The sequence below is a fragment of the Armigeres subalbatus genome, chromosome 1, assembly GCF_024139115.2.
Source record: "Armigeres subalbatus isolate Guangzhou_Male chromosome 1, GZ_Asu_2, whole genome shotgun sequence".
Taxonomy (NCBI): domain Eukaryota; kingdom Metazoa; phylum Arthropoda; class Insecta; order Diptera; family Culicidae; genus Armigeres; species Armigeres subalbatus.
This window is the reverse complement of record NC_085139.1, coordinates 299,817,148-299,836,504: the sequence shown is the minus strand read 5'-3', so window position 1 is coordinate 299,836,504 and position 19,357 is coordinate 299,817,148. Positions and strand designations below refer to the sequence as shown.

The following is a 19,357-nucleotide window of genomic DNA, read 5'->3' as shown; positions in this document are numbered from 1 at the left end:
CTGAGCCTAACTCCAATTTTTCAGAATTTTTGGAGCCCCGGAACTATTTTTAATTTGCATTTTAAATTTATATGGGACTAAAAATTTGTTCTTATGCTGCATGGGCTAACTGTCATTCTATGAATGTTAGTGTCATTCTATCGATTAAAATGGCTTATTGTTTGGTGTATAGAAATGTAAATAAAAGGTTTACAAACAAAATAAAAATATGTTGGAGATCAGAAAAGCATGCTCTTTATGTTAAACTGCCAAAAATTCGATATTTTTCTGAGCTAAACAACCCAATTCACTCTGAGATTGGATACCAAACCAATCTCCAATACAACGTTTTTATCAAAATATTGTGAATTCATACCAAACTAATCTTCAATACAACGTTTTCGACCTTCCCAACAGCTTATTGTAAATATCAACTTTCAAAATCTCATTATTTCCAATCTATGTTACCCAAATTGTTTTTTTCATTCAAACTAGCGCCTCCTAGTGGCTAGTTTCAATACCAAACCAATCTCCAATACAACGTTTACGACTTTCCGAATAACTTTATTATAGATGTCGACTTTCAAAATCTCATAAATTCCGAGCTTTATTACCCAAATGGCGTTTTCATACAAACTAGCGCCACCAAGAAGTTGAATGCAATACCAATCTTATGTCCAATACAACGTTCTCATTAGATTTATTAAAGATTTTACGTAATTTAAGCTAATAATCAATTTTTATTCATAACAATAACATTCTTCAACAGCCCTGTGCTGTTGTCATTTTCTATCAGAATCTTCAACAACCCTGTACGCACATCTTAAGCCACGTCACTAGGCAACCGGGTAACTCACATACCGTTCAGAAAAGAAAACAAGGAAACTTACTTGGAAAATGCCTGGAAAATGCGGCAACAACAAAGCCATATTTGCTGGGGCATCAGCCGAAAGAAACCAAAAAAATGGCCGTCAGACACAATCACTTACAATCACTTTATTTACAAAAAAACACCACAATTAGGGAGCGCAAATTCACTTTACCGACTATGCCATTGTCGGGTTTTCTTTTATTTAAAATGAAGACACAATCATAATTATAGTTTACTTCAATATTGTGTATATTTTTTCAAATTATGTTTCTTTTTTTTCACACACGAAACCCACGAAACCGATCACTATGACTTCTGTCACAAAACTGACTTTCCTCTTCCCAAGCGTCGTCCAACATCGAACCCAATCGCAGTTTTTCGCTCTTCTTTCCTCTCCGCTCAATCAATTATTCGCTCCTGCACTCTAATACATTACATAACAAATTTGGGTTATATTTTATTTATTTTCTTTTTAATATTATTTTACTTTAATGCATTATTATACTGTCAACATTATTGTCTTATTCCCTACACCAAGATGAACGCGTTTCAAAAAAGCTCCAAGCGAACGCAAAAACCGGATGTTTCCTTGCCTTGTTGTTTGCGATCGTCAGCTTTGAAGTGACCGCGATGGCGAAAAGAACAGCAACAGATCGAACTAATGCTACGTTTTGACAGGGCAAGTGAATTGAACAACTCAGTTGAATTCAATTGACTTGCCAAAAGTTGAACATGTTCAACTTTCTTTTCGTTCAAGTGAATTGAATCAAGGTGTTTACACGTTCAGTTCGCGTTCGATTCAAGCGACTTGCTCAATTCACTTGCCTTGTCTAAACGTAGCATAAGTGGCAAAAGAGAAGGAAAAATCGAAACGACGGAGCCGACGGAGCAACCTGAGCACGAAAGGGGATGTTGTTGCTTTTTATTAATTCAGCTAAGCTCGAATAGGAAAAAATAAGTCTCCAGCCGCCAGATTATTTTGATTCTATTTTTCCGGCAAATCCCCGTCATCGTCATCATCATGGACGTTGTCATCGGTATGATTGGCCTGAAGCTTTGAACACAAAGACCGGAGCCAACAATAGATCATCTCATTGCGAAAGCAGTCTCCTCCGTATTGAGTGGGAGGAAAACAATAATACGAATGATGGCCTCGTCGTCGGTTGGCTCGGCTCTTCAAGTTTGCCCGAAATTGTTTACAGGATACAAGAACTTATTTGTTTTGCTGTCAACTGGTGCGGCTGGTGGAATTAACACCCGGACTGCAGATTATTTGGTAAGTTTAGTGAAATTTAATACTTTATTGACAAAAAGTAAGATTTAATTTTGACTTTCAATATTTTCCAGATCTTTTTGCGGTTTGTCGCAACCAACAACATATTGTCGGGCCGCCACCAAACCGGACCGCGCGATTGAGCACTCGCGCTGCGACGCGAGTCGCGACAATTTGAAATATTTCATTAGTAGTGCGCATCATGCACGCATGGATGTACTATCATGCGCACTCATCAGAAATGAGTTGCGACGTCTGATAACTGCAGATATTTCATTTTATTGAAAACAAATTTTCGATTTTCTACTATACACGGAATATTTGTCCGGAACAAGCTGTCACCAGTTCCGCAATGACATGCCGTAAAATTTTATCATTAGTTATTAGTGCATTTGTTGCCCGCTAATTAGTGTACCAATGCTTGCTGAGATTAACGTGCATTTCACCATACTGACACAAAGCCGCTGCTGAGGGATGTTTCGGGTCGTCCAAGATAACTGCCATCTGTTCCTGCTGTTGATAATGCAGTAATAGAGCAACATGATTATTTTATTTATGTAAAATGTTTTATCAAAATGTTTGAACCAATAAAATAGGGTAAAATGCCCAATAGTGGACCCCCTAGTAGCGGAATTTTGCTCTTCCTGTCATAAGGAGTAGACATTTTCAACATATTAATTATGCTTGATAGCTAATAACAATATCTGCACCTCCTCTTCACGATACATACATGAAACACTCAAATACACGACGTTGTTCCTTGAAATTAACATTTTAAAGTCTGACTGAATTCGCCCTATAGTAGACACCCTGGGGGTCCATAATAGGATTTTGCTTCCCTATAGTCGACACTTCATTTGATTTTCATGTTCCGTTTCGGGACGTTCTAGTTCCCTATTATGGACCCCCCAAAATATTCCTATAGTGGACACTCTCGTGTTTATTTTTTATAGAATTGTAAAAAATCATCAAATTTTACTTTCCATAACATTTCCAATGCATGTAATCAAATCATAGGACTGTAAGGTAGGTTCTCCCGATGGAATTTCATAGCGAAATGTTTACATTGTGCTGCAATAATGCAAAAATGGCTGGAGGGTCCACTATTGGTTGGGGGTCCACTATAGGGCACTTTACCCTATTTTACTTTATATTTATACTGAAAATAAAAAGTTTTGCTTAATATTCATATAATAATATAAGTTTGATCCAACAGGATTTTCAAAACCGAAAACAAAAAAATATCACCCATATTTAAGTAAATTTCACCCATAACAATTCACCCATAAATAGGTAAACGTTACCAATATTTCCTTGAACCACCTGTACCCAAATATGGGTAAATGAAACTTCACCCATAAATACGTATGTGCACTTTTTCGAAATTATAGGTACTGTTCACCCATATTTGGGTGAACTGAACTATAAGCGTGTCAGCTAAGTGTGTAAACATCCCGTTTCTTGTAATTAGCTGCATGGGCAACTGAGCTAATATTTGACAAGTTTGTCAAGTTTCGGTGTTTTCAACGTCGATGTTTTCTTCGCACACTTCTTCACTTTTGTTAGTTCATGTTCAGTTGACATTCGTCTCCAGAAAGTTCGTGACGCGTTTTCGTTGTCTGTTTTGTTCGTTTTGTTGCAGTGAATGTGAGGAAGGTAAGCGTGTTGCCTGCAGAGAGAAGCAAGGAAATCCAACTACGCCATATTATACAGTCAGGTAATTTTTTATGATTATTTTGCGTCTCGGTGAAATTTTGCTGTAAATCTGGGGGTTCTTAAAGATCTAATTTTGGGTTTCGTTTTTCCTAGCAGTTTGCTTATATTTTAGCCATTGGCGACTGCTGCAAATTCGTTCAAAACAAACGTTGAACTGAAATTTTTGAAAGAAAGAAAATGGCTACCCCCATGGGATATGGAACGTTATTGGAATGTCCATACAACAAATCGCACCGAGTGCAGGCCACGGCCATGGCCAGGCATTTGTTCAAGTGCCGTAAGATGCATCCCAATATTGAATTTGTGACGTGCCCTTTCAATCATGCCCACAAGGTGGCGGAGCCCGAGCTCAAAATGCACACAGCCAACTGCGAAGACAGAGCCAACTTTGATATGTACAAATACTGCATCACGACGGCTGCGGCAACGCACAACTCGTCGGAAGCGCAGGAACCGGAACTGATTTACAATCAGGAAGATCCGATCGCACCGCAGAAGGTGCGCGACGATGACGACGAGTGCTGGGACGATTTACGTATCCCCGCCTATAATCCGCAAGAATACTGCGCCCAGGCTAAAATCATTCGAAAGGCTACCCTGAAGACACCCGCCGAAAAGCGGGCATTTTATGAGCAGGAAACGAAACGCCACAAAGAGCTGGATGTTAAAATTAAACAAGAAAAAGGCGAAGACGTTGATGAGCCTAGTAATAGACTACGGTCGCGTTCTCGTTCGCCGGTTCGCTCAAGAAGGCGCTCCCGTTCGCCGCTTCCCTTCCGGGGCCGCTCTCCCGAATCTCGCCCTTCCCGTTCGAGACGTTCACGGTCGTCTTCCCGTGGGTCTCGTGCGGTCAAACGACGATCGCCTTCACCTTCGGTGTCCCGTTCGCATCGGTCGCGTTCCAACTCGAGAAAGTCGCGCTCTTTGTCCCCGAATCGGGACCGCAAACGTCGCCGGTCCCCTTCGGTCGAACGGCAGCGCGTTAGGCGTTCGCCGTCCCCTCTGCCAGATTATCGTCGGGCCATTGCTCGTCCCTCCGAGTATGATCGTTACGAGGAACGGGAACGTTACGCGCGGGCTGCTGCCTACGAACGGTATGATTATCCACCGCGACCATCTCGTTACGACCGATACGAATCGTACGTGCGCTATCCGCATTATGATTATTCGAGCCGTTTTCCGGCGCGAATCGAACGAGATGTCCGTCGAGCAGTCTCTCGAGACCGGGATGATGACGAGTACATCTATCGTCGAGACTTTAGGGAGTAAATTATACATTTTTTTTGTAACTAAGTTAAGCAAAACAATTGTGACCTACCATTTTTAAACTTTTGTTCGTATTATAAGGATCTAAGTTGTAATTCTTCAGACGATGGCTATACCGCCACACTTATTGTGTAAATTTAAGATTTTTCTGCTTGTAAGAGATATTATCTCTATGCATACTTACAGTATGAACTCTAGTAACTAGAAGTCGATTCACATAATAAATGTTGCATGCAAAATGGCTTTCGGATGTCATCAATTTGAAAGAATTTCCAATCACCTTGAATCTTTTGGGTAAGTATAATCATTTGTTTTAATCAATAATCAACACGACACAGTTCTAATTATTTACATTTTATTCATTTGGGTTCATCTCCGCCGTTGGCCAGCTTTTTCAAGCTGTCTTCAAATTCTACCGGCTCGATCTTTCGCTTGGCGTCGTCATACAGTGGAGGCCCAATCAGCTCCACCACCTGGTCATAGTTGAGAGTTTCCTTTTCGAGCAACGCCTCAGCCAGGGTGCGCAATTTGTCGGCATTGTCCTGGAGGATTTTTTCCGTTCTGTCGTACGCTTCGGTGATCATTTGGCGGGCCTCGACGTCGAATATGTTGGACAGTTGCTTCGAGTACGGCTTCCCGGCGTACGGATTGGATTCTGACTCATCGGAGAACGAGATAGGACCGACCGTTTTGTTCATGCCAAAGTATTTTATCTGGAAAAAAGAAGGTTATGAAGAAATGGAATTAATATGTTGTGAATTTGTACATCATTAGAAACCTATTGGCGCTAAATAAGGGTGCCTAACTTTGTTTACTGTTGTTTCGAAGTTTCATTTGCAACATTCTAACGAAACATGAGCATTACTCATTGAGCAATATGATGCACAGGAATCGACAATTTTACACTGAATAGAACCCGAAGACAGGGGGTCCCGTAGCGTAGTTGGCTACACGTTCGCCTTTCAAGCGAATGGTCATGGGTTCGATTCCCAGCCCCACCACCAAAAAAAAAACCCTCGTCAGTCGACGGATGCGCAGCCAATGCGGTGGCGTATTGAAGTGCACGCCTCACCGTCACGGCTGCCTGATGACGACTGACAACTTGTTCTTCTCGGAGGCATTCCTCCAACGTTACCCGGATAAATGGCAACCGGACAATGCAACGATCATTGAATACACGACATGGACAAAACGAACACAATGATGGACATGGACCAGCAACGACAACAAGAATTAATAACGGAAAAATCTAAAAATAGATTCTGTGTGGATTCTGGCTGCAGAATACTGCACAGTAGATCTCGGCACAGTAGCGGTTAAGTAACACAGAGTGCCTGTCAAATAAATAAAGGAATAAAAAAAAGAACCCGAAGAGTTCATTTCATATGCTTTGAATCTAATTTCCTGGCGGATTACCGCCAACGTCGACTGATATAAAATTCAACAGCTTTTAATTCCGATGTGAAAAATGATGCTAATCTGTCAAGGGGCTGTGTTCATAAACCACGTACACTCTTGAAGGGGGGAGTGGTTTCGATACGATAGTCTACGCAGGGGGACGGGGGGGGGGGGTATACCAAAAGTCTCGTACTTGACTCGACACTGACGACACTGAAGTTGAGGTCGAAATACGTATCTGTCAAGGTACAATTAAGTGGTGGAATTAAATGGGATTGGAAAAACTCGTTTTATGACAAGTTTCAAGGTTATCAATTGGGAAATTTTCACTAAATTTCCACGCAAAACTTATTAGAATGTAGACTTGACATTCTCGGAATTTCAACACGAAATTTCTCGAAATTCTGATTTTTTTTTCGGTTTTCACAAATTTGAACCGGCGTTCAGAATTATAGGCTAGATGCGTGACAATTTTTTTTTTCAATCTTTACTAGTAAGGTTTTTAGCCCTAGGTTAGTTCACCTCAAAATGACATATTTTAGGCAGTGGCGCGCCGATGCAAAAGTGTTTTTTGATTTGATAGTTGATTTCCATATTTTTCCAATCACATTTGATGTTTTGTAAAATTTGGAAAAGTCTACGTAGACTTCAAGGGGGGGAGCAGTTTCAGAAAAGTCTTAGAAAGTCTACTAGGAGGGACGGGGGGAGGGGTTTGAAAAAGTGAAATTTCGGTCTATGTGGACAGCCCCCAAGGATAAAACTATAGCAGCTTTTTCAATAATGTATTAATGTGCCTTAGATGCCTTATGTTGAACAAATATTTGAAGATGTCCTATGTGAAAGATAGTGGAATTTAAGTATTTCATACATGATGTCTCTAAAATTAAAACTTGTTTTAATACGCCAGCTAAACATTGCTTTAGCTGTGCGATAGAATACACGGCTACAAAACAAGACCATACTGAGGGGGTGGCTGGGTTTGATTCCTGGTCCGGTCTATAAATATTTAGAAACCTCATAGTTAATAAGAGTGAAATCAGTAGTGATTCAGTTTGGTTGCAAATTTTCGAACACTATTCTAGTTTGAATAAGAGCCAAAATAGAACAAACTCACAGGTTTCCTCAGCAGTGTTCTATTCATGTTTGATTTTTTTTTCATTAAATGAATTGATTATGTTGCTGCTGAGGAAGGCGCGGTAAATGCAAAGTGGATTGATCCGTACGTAAAATGACACATTCAGACACATGACAGCCCCGAACGATTTGAATCACTGCTGATTTTACTCTGTGAAAGAGCTTAAAGAGCACTAAGCTGCGAGGCGGCAATATCCCAGTGGCGGATCTAATGCCAATGAAGAAAAAGAAGCTTAACATTACCCATGCAATGCATTTTTCTCTCAAAATATTGTTCATATTATAGAAAGCAACGGAATTATGACTTGAGGATCCCCCAAACACATGCGACGTGCTAGTCGCGACGCGATTCTATTGCTTGGCGACAGCTATTCTGTCGCCGTTGGTATGGAAGCGTAAATAGAACATTGCCTGCAGCGACCCAACGATAGAATCGCGGCGACTAGTTGTCGCCGTCGCGGCGATGAAATCGCTTAGGTCTGGGGGAGCCTGTATGTGAACTAAAAATCATAAAGCAAAATCTAAACGAAGTTCCAGGGTCGAACTATAGGGGCATATTATTCCGACTAAAGAATAGATACTGACGGATACCGTTATCTGCATATTTTTAACAATGAATACTTTTTTTTTGCCTTTCTCATACAACTAAGTTGTACCGAAAGGCTATCATTTCACTCCGAAAACGAACTTTTTATAGAAGGCTTTGATACCCATAGTATTATATACCAATCGACTCAGCTCGACGAGCTGAGCACATGTCTGTCTGTCCGTGTGTATGTATGTGTGTATGTGTGTGCACAAAAGCTATAAAAAACATTAGTCAACTTTTCGTATAGTAATCCTTAACCGATTTTCTCGCAACAAGTTTCATTCGGCAGGGGACAAAGCCTTGTTGATCACTATTGAATTTTATAACGATCGGTCATTGCGTTTAAAAGTTATGAAGAAAATGGTACATTGGACCATATAAACCCCATATAAGGTTGGTGTCTTAACCAAATGCGAGAAAGGCACCACCGATGCTAGGTGGATTAATCTGGGTTTTTGAACAATGTTCTGAAAGGTCATACAGGGTGTCGACTCAAATTTAAGAATAAAATTCCTTGACTTTCCAGACCATTTCCTCGAAAAATTCCAAACATGTTTTTTTTTTCAATTCTCTACATGTATAAATCCTTGAAGTCCATATGAGTTTGTTTATTTGTTTACAACATCAACAGGCTCTGTGTTGTAACGAAATGATAATGCATATGCCCAATGAACATTTGTTTGCGAGGTCGCCCATTGCTACGTTACCAAGAGCGAGGTGAACAGGAAATGAAGAAAATTCGCCATTTTTTATTTTGTTCAAATCGATCTTTGTATACATGAGAAGTCGCAGTTAAGTTTTCAGTGCTTGAGGACGATTAAAATAGACTGTATGGAAGGAGGAACTAAAATGTAAGATTTTATTTGTAGCGTAATGTTTATGTAACTACTAATGTTAACCTTTTTAATGAAATGCAGCTTTGAAGCAACTCCAACTACAATAACGAGTTTGACTAAAAGAGTTTCTGAAATTCCAACAATCTTCAAAGACTTTATTTTGCACTGAACGTCGTCTCCAAAAAAATGGAAGCAAGAGGAAGTCAGGTTCCGGAGGAGTATAGCTGCGCAGGATGTGACAAACCGGACAGTGCGGAAGACATGGTGGCATGCGATAAGTGCGATAAATGGTTGCATTACTCGTGTCCATCGATCAACCCTACTACGGTGCAATCCGAAGAGTTCATCTGTGCTTCATGCCAGCCCGTTTTTCCCGAGAGAAAACGAGAAAGAAGTGTGCGAAGCACCTCGTCCTCCACACGAACGGAAAAGCTTCTATTGAAAATGCAACAACTGGAAGAAGCAAAAGCGATGAGGATGAAGCATGAAGATGTGCAACGTTCAATCCGTGAAGCTCGTTTGAAGTTGTTAGAGGAAGAGGAAGAACAACGGCTACGAAACATCGAACTACCTAGAAGCAACGCACTTATCGCAGAAGCATGACCTGGAGTTGGAAGAACTGGAGGAAAGAGAGAATCGAAGCCATGTAAGTGTGAGGAGCAGTGTAAGCAAGGTCGAAGAATGGATCTCGAAACAAGTGCAGGTTAGTGGAGGAGAAGCTGGTCTGGAGCATCAGTCGGCCGCTAAGCTGGACGAATTGGAGGAGTTTCGTTTGACGGATCCAATCGGCCTCGAGCGTCAAATCACACGTCATCAGGAACCACAGCCGATACCCCAAAAAATGACGGAGCCTTGTGATCAGCATCAAGGCGTTGCAGGTAAGGGATCGTTTTTGGGTTGCGTTAATAAAGAAACAGTTGGGTCTGTAGCACAGATTATCAGGGAATCAGATAAACGATCGAATTTGAGTAGTGTTAGTGAACATACAAATTATCTTTCGTTTCCTCCATCCGGAGGTAAGTTAGAGCAACAGGACTTCCACTCGAATGTGGATCGTGTGTCGAAGTTGAGCCTAACCGACAGGAGATTTGCTCCGCATTATGCAGGAACTAACACTGAAACAATCGGGGGTAATTTAGCGCAACGAGCGTTTAATTCGAATTTCGATCGTGGGCCTCCAGGAGGAGGTAAGCTAGTACAACAGGACTTCCACCCGGTCATTAGTCGTGTGTCGAAGCTGAGTCTAGCCGATAGGAGCAACGGTCCCTACTATGTAGGAGTTAATACGCCGCAGAACGTTCGTCAACCATCAACTGGTAACAATGTAGAACGACAGGATTTCAGCTTTGATAAGAGGAGACAGGCCCATCAAGAAGATGTCCCTAGACATTCAGTGGAATTGACTCGCGATAAAATCGCTGCTCGTCAGGTAATGCCCAAGGACTTACCAGTGTTTGATGGTAACCCGGAAGAATGGCCCGTGTTCTTGAGCTGCTATAAGATGACGACAGAAGCATGTGGCTTTACTGAAGTGGAAAATCTCAAGCGATTACAACGTAGTCTTCGAAGTCCTGCATTAGAAACTGTACGGAGCCGCCTGCTGATTCCATCGGCTGTACCATCGATAGTAAAAACTTTACAAATGCTGTTTGGGAAACCCGAACTCGTAGTAAGCATGCTGCTGAGGAAGGTTCGTGACGTGCCATCTCCCAAGTCGGAACGTCTGGATATGTTGATAGCATTTGGTATGGCGGTGCAAATTTTATGTGATCACCTCGAAGCAGCAGAGCTGCCATCGCATATGTGCAATCCTGTTCTATTGCAAGAGCTGATTGACAAGCTACCCGCTGGATACAAGATGGACTGGGCAAGATATCGGAAGCAATATTCTACTGTTAATCTACGGACATTTGGAGATTTTATGGAGATACTTGTCCTGGAAGCCAACTCAGTCACGATGCAAGTGTTTCCCGAGTTCAGAGCGATGCGAGATCATCAACTTCCTAAAAACAAGCCGTTTGCTAACGTGCATGGCGTTAAACACGACATGGGATCACAAGACAACGATGCTGCAGCTAAGAAATTTCTATTCTGTGTGGGATGTAAGAATGAAAAACATGGTGTCGCACATTGTCAAGCATTCCAGAGGCTCAATGTGCAGGAGCGTTGGAGGATGGTGCATAAGTTAAAACTATGCCGCCAGTGTTTGGGTCGACATGGAAAAATCGAAGGGCAAGGGAACTGTCCCAGTGGAATCATATGTGGAACGAATAGTTGTACAAAAACACATCATGAATTATTGCATTCTGTATCATCTCCTAAACACCAAGGAAGTGTATCAGCGGAAGTGATCACCCATTACCGACTGTTGAACAGTACCCTTTTCCGCATCATTCCCGTAAGACTACACGGACCCTGCTCGGTGGTTGATACGTATGCCATGTTGGATGATGGATCATCGGCTACATTAATTGAAGAAAATCTGGTTAATGAGTTGCGTATAAGCGGTGATTTAGATCCCGTATGCTTGATTTGGACTGCAAACATGTCAAGATCGGAGATAAATTCTCGTAGAGTTAACCTTCAAATCTCGGGCTACAACACAACGGAAAAGTATCCATTAGTTGATGTTAGAACAGTTGCAGAATTGGCACTACCCAAGCAGTCAGTACATACCAGTAAGTTGTTCAAGCAATTTGCGCATTTAAATGGATTGCCAATAATGGATTATACAAACGTCACTCCTCGAGTGTTAATTGGATCGAATAACGCTTATCTCTTAGTGGCCATGCAGAGAAGGCCAGATCGGTGAACCTATCGCAGTCAAGTCCCGTCTCGATGGTCGTTATTTGGAGGCGGCAGTAAGGATCAAAGCTTCGTCAACTATCATGCTCTGTCATTGTGTGACTGTCAAGCCGATGAGAAATTACATGAGCTGGTCAAAACATATTTTGCTGCAGATGCGAGCGGTGTAGAAAGCTTCCGACCGGAATCAGAAAAGAAAAGCGTGCAAAAAGCATTTTGAATGCAACAACGGTACGCGTCGAGAGTCGATTCTCAACTGGGCTACTCTGGCGCTATGACGATATCAATTTCCCCCAAAGTTTCAAGATGGCTTTTCGTAGATTACAGTGCCTGGAAAAAAGATTGAATAATAATGAGTTTCTCTACGATAATGTGCGTAAACAAATAGGAGATTATCAACGCAAGGGTTATGCGCATAAAGCTACGTCAAGCGAGTTAGCAGAAATGGATCCAAAGCGCACTTGGTACCTGCCCTTAGGAGTTGTTATCAATCCAAAGAAGCCTAACAAAATTCGCTTGATTTGGGATGCTAGTGCTTCCGTTGATGGTGTTAGCTTGAACAGTATGCTGTTAAAAGGGCCCGATTTCCTGAAGCCGTTACCTGCTGTCATGGCTCGTTTTCGACAAAAATGTGTAGCTGAGGTAGGAGACATTCAAGAAATGTATCACCAGTTCTACATTATGGATCAGGACAAGTCAGCGCAGTGCTTCCTTTTCCGAAACTCTCCTAAGGAACATCCAAAAACATACATTATGGACGTTGCAACTTTTGGTTCGTACTGCTCCCCCAGTTCAGCCCAGTGTATCATAAATAAAAATGCAGCTGAAAACACTAGTATTTTCCCGAGAGCTGTGATACCGTCGATGAAGCGGTAGATCTTATTCTTCAAGTGAAAAGAGTCCACGCTGCAGGAGGGTTCCATATGAGGAATTGGATGTCTAACAGTCTGGATGTGCTCGAACGAGTCGGGGAAACTTGTGCTGAAATGGAGAGAAAATTGAGCTTCGACAAAACTACAAATAAAGAAAGAGTATTGGGAATAATCTGGATCCCCAACACGGATACGTTAACGTTTTCTAAGGAAGTTAGACCGGATCTTCAAGATATTGTCTTTGGCGATAAAGTTCCAACAAAAAGAGAATTGTTACGATGCGTAATGAGTGTTTTCGATCCACTAAGAATAGTGTCCTAAGCTAAGCAACCAACAGAAATTGAACTACATGTGTTCGTGGATGCGAGTGAATTGGCCTACGCTTGCGTCGCCTACTTCAGAGCTGTTGTGGAAGGCACAGTGCAATGCACCTTGGTTGAAGAAAAATCTAAAGTATCCCCTCTGAAAGCAATATCGATCCCAAGGCTAGAGTTACAAGCCGCAGTTTTGGGCGTGAGATTGGCTAAAAGTATATGTGAGAGCCATACATTGCAAATAAACAAAAGTATTTCTGGAGTGATTCGCAAACGGTATTGGCATGGCGTTCGGATAGCAGAAGATATCGACAATTTGTGGCCTTTCGTATCGGAGAAATCTTAAACAAATCCGAAGTTCAGGAATCGCGATATGTACCAACTACGTGCAATGCGGCTGACGATGCAACGAAGTGGACCAAGGTATCATCTTTTAACCCAGAGAGCCGATGGTTTACAGGGCCGGATTTTTTACAACAGACCAACCCCAAATCATGGCCAATGGAAAAAATAGCACAGTCTACCAAAGAGTCCCAGGAAGAATTAAGAATTTGCTTTGTCCACCAGGTGAAAGATGCAAGTGAAGTAATCGATTGCAAAAGGTTTTCAAAGTGGGAACGCATTTGGCGAACGGTTGGATATGTCTATCGTTTTGTTACCAACTGCAAGAAAAAGTGTAAGAAAGAAGCAGGAATGAAGGGACCCCTGTCCCAAGAAGAACTTTGCTATTCTGCTAATTTTGGATTTCCAGATGAAGTGACAACGCTTACGCGTGAAACAGATGTCCTGGAGAAATCAAGTCAGCTATATAAGTTATCACCGTTTGTAGATGAGAATGGAATCATTCGCGTGGATGGGCGCATTGGAAACGCACCTACTCTGATGAAGGACACCAAATTTCCAGTGATACTTCCAAAGGATCACGCCGTAACAGCATTGGTTTTAGACTATTACCATCGTCTTTACCTGCATGCCAACAAAAACACAGTTTTGAATGACTCGTTGTCTACGGCATCATGCAAAATGGCAATCAGGTGATTCATTGCCAGACGGGGTGCGCCATTGGAATTTTATTCCGATAATGGAACTAATTTTCGTGGTGCAAATAACGAATTGCTACAACAACTGAATCAAAACGAAATCGCCGAAACATTTACCAATGCAAACACCAAATGGGTTTTCAATCCTCCCAAAGCCCCTCATATGGGAGGGATCTGGGAACGCATGGTTCGGTCGGTTAAAACTGCACTTGAAACTATGCCAGCATACAGGAAGCCAACCGAAGAAACCTTAGCTACCGTAATAGTTGAAGCTGAGTCCATTGTCAATTCTCGCCCGTTGACATATGTGCCGTTGGATACAGAGGACCAAGAAGCAATTACCCCCCACCACTTTTTATTGCTCAGCTCTAGTGGTGTTAAGCAACCACCCAAAACATTTACAGAAGACAGAATGGGCTTAAAATACGATTACGAGCTGGCACAGTGTATGCTGGATTATTTTTGGAGACGTTGAACGCGGGAATATCTGCCTGATCTGACTCGACGAACCAAGTGGTTTAATGACGGAAAACCAGTGAAACCTGGAGATCTAGTTGTGCTTGTCGGTGAGAAGAAGCGCAATGAATGGATACGAGGTAGAGTTGCCAAAGTGATTGCAGCCGTGGTCGGTCGTGTTAGACAAGTGGAGGTGCGGACGTCATCCGGAATTATGAGAAGGGCGGGTGCTTCAGGTCAGCGTACTTCATAATAACTTTGAAAAAATCAGCTGAGGATTCCATTGGCTGTGCGACCATTAACCGACTCGGACCAAATACTCGCAAACAACGAGAATGCTCGTGTGTATGGGCGTGTGTAACAGACGCAAAGCTCTGTTCAGACGCAAAGATCAGCAACCTTCACGAGAAAATTATGCTCTTGAAGCAATCCAACCGTGGAAACCATAACGTTTAAATAATTGAGAACTTACTTCTTCAAAATCCACGGTAAAAACTGCTACCTCTGGCAGCATTTGGTCATTACCATCTCGGAAAGACAGTCGTGATTTCTTTGTACGTTGAAGATGTAGTGCATGTCTTCGTTCCCGGCAAGGAAACTACGCCACTGCCGCTGAGAATCAATTTCTCGACCTCTGGTCCCGGTAATGGAACGTTTTCCGGCTGCGCAAATGGAAAATGCTCACCTGTGTCATTTTTTGAACTCGAACCCGAGGAAAAACTTCTTCCGATTCCGCGCCACTGGATTGTCCGTATTGAATCAAATATTCCATTTCCGGTTCCACTTCTACCGACAGCGAAAAATCACTCCAAAGAAATACAATCCTCGCTAGCGAAATGTAAAAACAAGTTAACAATAACAACTATCTCTCAGTTCACGGTGTGACGAATATGTGTAAATTTTTCGCCTGGACAGTGAATTTCGCAGCATAAGTGTCACATGCGGGCTCTGATTTGAAAAAAGCGGAAAAATAGTTGTTTTTGACAATGTTTGAATAAGGTACAATAAATATGAGTATTCTTCTATAGTTTATTGCATTTAAGTCAATAAAAAAGGGAAATTATGCTATAACAGCATAAATGTATTTTGAAACTTTAAATGCGTTTTTCTCATTTTTATCGTTTGTAACATGTGACATTTATGCGTCCGACGGCAGTTTACAACTAATCCATAGAGGACAATGTACCTTAAAATAGTAAAGTTTTTTAGAAATTTTAGTTGTTTCAAGGATAGACGTGAAACTCATGATAAGAAAGTGAATTTTGAGATCAAAGAATATTAAGCTGTTCACGAAATGTTTCGCAAAGTGGAATGTAGCGCCTGAAAAAAAGAATACAATTAATATGAAGTAACTAACCTGTGCGTATGCCATCTTGGTGACCTTCTCCAAATCATTCTGGGCCCCAGTGGTTATCCTGTTGAAGGTAATATTCTCTGCCGCGCGCCCTCCTAAGGCCATACACATTTTATCGAACAGTTGCTCCTTACTGTACAGTTTCTGCTCCTTCGGCGTATACTGAGCGAAGCCGAGCGCCAAACTCGTCCTTGGAACAATTGTCACCTTGAGCAGCACGTCCGAGTTCGGAAGCAGCCAACCGACCAGCGCATGGCCGGATTCGTGGAACGCAATCACTCTCCGTTCCACCGGGGACAGCGCATGCGAACGTTTCTCTGTTCCGCCTACCAACCGCTCGACGGCATATTCCAAATTTTTTGTCATAACCGTCTTTTGACTAGATCGTGCAGCATGAAGAGCAGCTTCGTTGCACACGTTGGCTATGTCCGCACCGGAAAATCCCGGCGTTAGAGTTGCCAAACGAGCGGAGTATTTCTCCGGAGATGCCTCCAGAGCGATTCCTGACAGATGTTTTTCGAAGATTTCCCTCCGCTCAATGAGGTTCGGTAAGTCGATGAGGATGTGTCGATCGAAACGTCCCGGTCGAAGCAAGGCCTTGTCCAGAATGTCCGCTCGATTAGTACTGGCCAACATCAGCACACCTTCCTTGGAGGCCATTCCATCCATTTCGACTAACAATTGGTTCAATGTTTGCTCGGATTCTCCGGAACTGACACCACCGAAGCTCCCACCACCGTCTCGCTGCCTTCCGATGGCGTCGATTTCGTCAATGTAGATAATACAAGGTGATCGTTTCCGCGCTTCCTTGAAAAGGTCTCGCACTCGAGCCGCTCCCAATCCACCAATCATTTCGATAAACTCCGAACCGTTCATGCTGAGAAACGGTACGGCCGCTTCTGTGGCCACTGCCTTAGCCAACAAAGTTTTGCCACATCCGGGTGGACCTAGTAAAAGCGCCCCCTTCGGAACCTTTGCTCCTAATCGTTGATAGCGTTCCGGAGCTTTCAGATAGTCAACAAATTCCATGACTTCCTGCTTAGCTTCCTGCAGTCCGGCAACATCCTTGAAAAACACGCCGCGTCCCCCCTCTATAGGATCTACAAGGGTGAATTTGGCGCGACCCATTTGCGTCTGAAAAAATACGAGTCCCAAATGTTAACAATTGAAATATTTGACATTTCAGTGGCCATTCTGCCAAACAGAATACTTACAAACGAGTCCATGCTGATCGGACCTCGGATGCCCCTCATCCGGCTAAGCAGCGCAATGATCACTCCCGTCGCAATCAACGTGAACAGGATCCGCCCGCTGACGTCCCCACTACGCTCAAACTGAACCGAAACGCCATCCTTAATCCCCAGTCGCTTTTCCACCAGTCTCAGCTTCTCCTCAAATTTGTTCACATCGGCCACAGCCATGTGGAAAATGTTCGAATGTGCCTTCCGTCCCTTAATAATCGCCCCGTCATGCAGCAGAATGGTCACCATTTCCATATCGGGATGAATAACTACTTCTTTCACCTCCCCCACCGCAAGCATGTGGTGCACAAATTCATGCCAGCTTACGTACCGAGTGGTTGTCTCCGGTCGGTTCTTGTTCGGAACAACCATCGTTAGGAATCCCACCAGCATGTAGACGGTCACCATCCAGAACAGGGTCTTCGTTACAACCGACATCATCTTCTCCTTGTCGTCGTCATTCTTCGGTTTTTTGCCATTCGGACCGGATCCAGAGGAGGAACTGCCTTCATCTCGATTTTGTTGGAATCGTCGCACCGAACTATGCAGGCTGCGACTCAGAATATGGTGAGGCACTCCGTAGGAACGAGAGAACAGCTGGAAAACAGCACGGTATTCATCCCTCAGCTGGCATATTTGGACACGGCTTAACTGCTGGAAACCGGTGGTCGTTTTGACTATAAATGTAATTTGAGAGGTGGGGCGGTTGTTTCCAGTCGAGGAAAGTGTCCTCAGAGCTGAGCTGGACAGTCGTCCGGCGAGTTGGGGTTTTATCGATGCTAATCTCAACATTTTTTCGCTTCGCCGATGGATTCTAAAATCATACTTTTATAACTTTTCACGATTTAGAATTCCTTGACCTGAAATAGGGTGTAACCGACCGGGTACAGTATGATTAATAAATTACAATTACAGAACCTTTTTAAATATTATATTAAACGCAGTTAACAAATAAAACGAGTGGACCGAGTGGACACCTTTCTCACTTGTGTGTTATGAAATTCAAATTCATGACGATTGTTTTGAATTTTGATCATCATCATCAAAGGTCAGTTGCTCAGTTGCCCATGAAGCACACCTCAATTTCAGGCACGGAAAGGAAGTACACGAACAGATAAATCAACCCAAAATTTGAGTTCAATAAGGCATTTTATGAGACAGATTGAATCAGCTGTTTTTCTCGTGTTTATCTACTTTGACAATTGGGTTGTTTAGCAAAGAAAAATATGAGGTTTTTTATAGTTTAACATAAAGAGCATGCTTTTCTGATCTCCAACATATTTTTATTTTGTTTGTAAACCTTTTATTTACATTTTTATACAGCAAGCAATAAGCCATTTCAATCGATAGAATGACACTAACATTCATAGAATGACAGTTAGCCCATGCAGCATAAGAACAAATGTTTAGTCCCATATAAATTTAAAATGCAAATTAAAAATAGTTCCGGGGCTCCAAAAAATCTGAAAAATTGGGGTTAGGCTCAGTTTTTTATGCAGATTCAGAATATGTAAAAACATATATACCCCTAAACAACCCAATTGGGTTGTTTAGCTCAGAAAAATATCGAATTTTTGGCAGTTTAACATAAAGAGCATGCTTTCCTGATCTCCAACATATTTTTATTTTGTTTGTAAACCTTTTATTTACATTTCTATACAGCAAACAATAAGCCATTTTAATCGATAGAATGACACTAACATTCATAGAATGACAGTTAGCCCATGCAGCATAAGAACAAATTTTTAGTCCCATATAAATTTAAAATGCAAATTAAAAATAGTTCCGGGGCTCCAAAAATTCTGAAAAATTGGGGTTAGGCTCAGTTTTTAATGCAGATTCAGAATATGTAAAAACATATATAATTGGGTTGTTTAGGGGTATATATGTTTTTACATATTCTGAATCTACATAAAAAACTGAGCCCAACCCCAATTTTTCAGAATTTTTGGAGCCCCGGAACTATTTTTAATTTGCTTTTTAAATTTATATGGGGCTAAAAATGTGTTCTTATGGAGAATGCATGCATGGGCCAACTGTCATTCTATGAATGTTAGTGTCATTCTATCGATTGAAATGGATTATTGTTTGCTGTATAAAAATGTAAATAAAAGGTTTACAAACAAAATAAAAATATGTTGGAGATCAGAAAAGCATGCTCTTTATGTTAAACTGCCAAAAATTCGATATTTTTCTGAGCTAAACAACCCAAT

At 41.9% G+C, this 19,357-nt stretch overlaps 3 protein-coding genes across 6 annotated transcripts in view; 1 reads left to right on the top strand and 2 right to left on the bottom strand.

The window, feature by feature from the left end:
* LOC134207805 (serine proteinase stubble-like) overlaps positions 1 to 1,167 on the bottom strand; it is a 37,954-nt gene extending 36,787 nt beyond the window's left edge. The window contains exon 1 of the mRNA XM_062683734.1: positions 870 to 1,167. Within this exon, the coding sequence (XP_062539718.1) occupies positions 870 to 908 (39 nt within the window). The 5' untranslated portion in view covers positions 909 to 1,167. The remainder of the gene's footprint in view (positions 1 to 869) is intronic.
* A 2,514-nt stretch (positions 1,168 to 3,681) lies between these two features.
* Positions 3,682 to 5,344, top strand: LOC134207800 (serine/arginine repetitive matrix protein 2-like). Of its 4 annotated transcripts, none has more exons than XM_062683719.1 (2): positions 3,682 to 3,840; positions 3,936 to 5,344. In XM_062683719.1, exon 2 carries the CDS (start codon positions 4,017 to 4,019, stop codon positions 5,106 to 5,108), a length of 1,092 nt encoding a protein of 363 aa, XP_062539703.1. In that variant the 5' UTR covers positions 3,682 to 3,840; positions 3,936 to 4,016; the 3' UTR covers positions 5,109 to 5,344. The 4 variants fall into 4 exon arrangements, with proteins under 4 accessions (XP_062539703.1, XP_062539702.1, XP_062539706.1 ...); XM_062683718.1 differs by having other exon boundaries at positions 3,933 to 5,344; XM_062683722.1 differs by having other exon boundaries at positions 3,692 to 3,840; positions 3,952 to 5,344.
* A 42-nt stretch (positions 5,345 to 5,386) lies between these two features.
* On the bottom strand, positions 5,387 to 18,152 carry LOC134207799 (paraplegin). Its single transcript, XM_062683717.1, has 3 exons — positions 17,118 to 18,152; positions 15,907 to 17,037; positions 5,387 to 5,818 (listed from the first exon to the last, which is right to left on the bottom strand). Exons 1-3 carry the CDS (start codon positions 17,934 to 17,936, stop codon positions 5,465 to 5,467), a joined length of 2,304 nt encoding a protein of 767 aa, XP_062539701.1. The 5' UTR covers positions 17,937 to 18,152; the 3' UTR covers positions 5,387 to 5,464.
* Between the last annotated feature and the right edge of the window lie 1,205 nt (positions 18,153 to 19,357).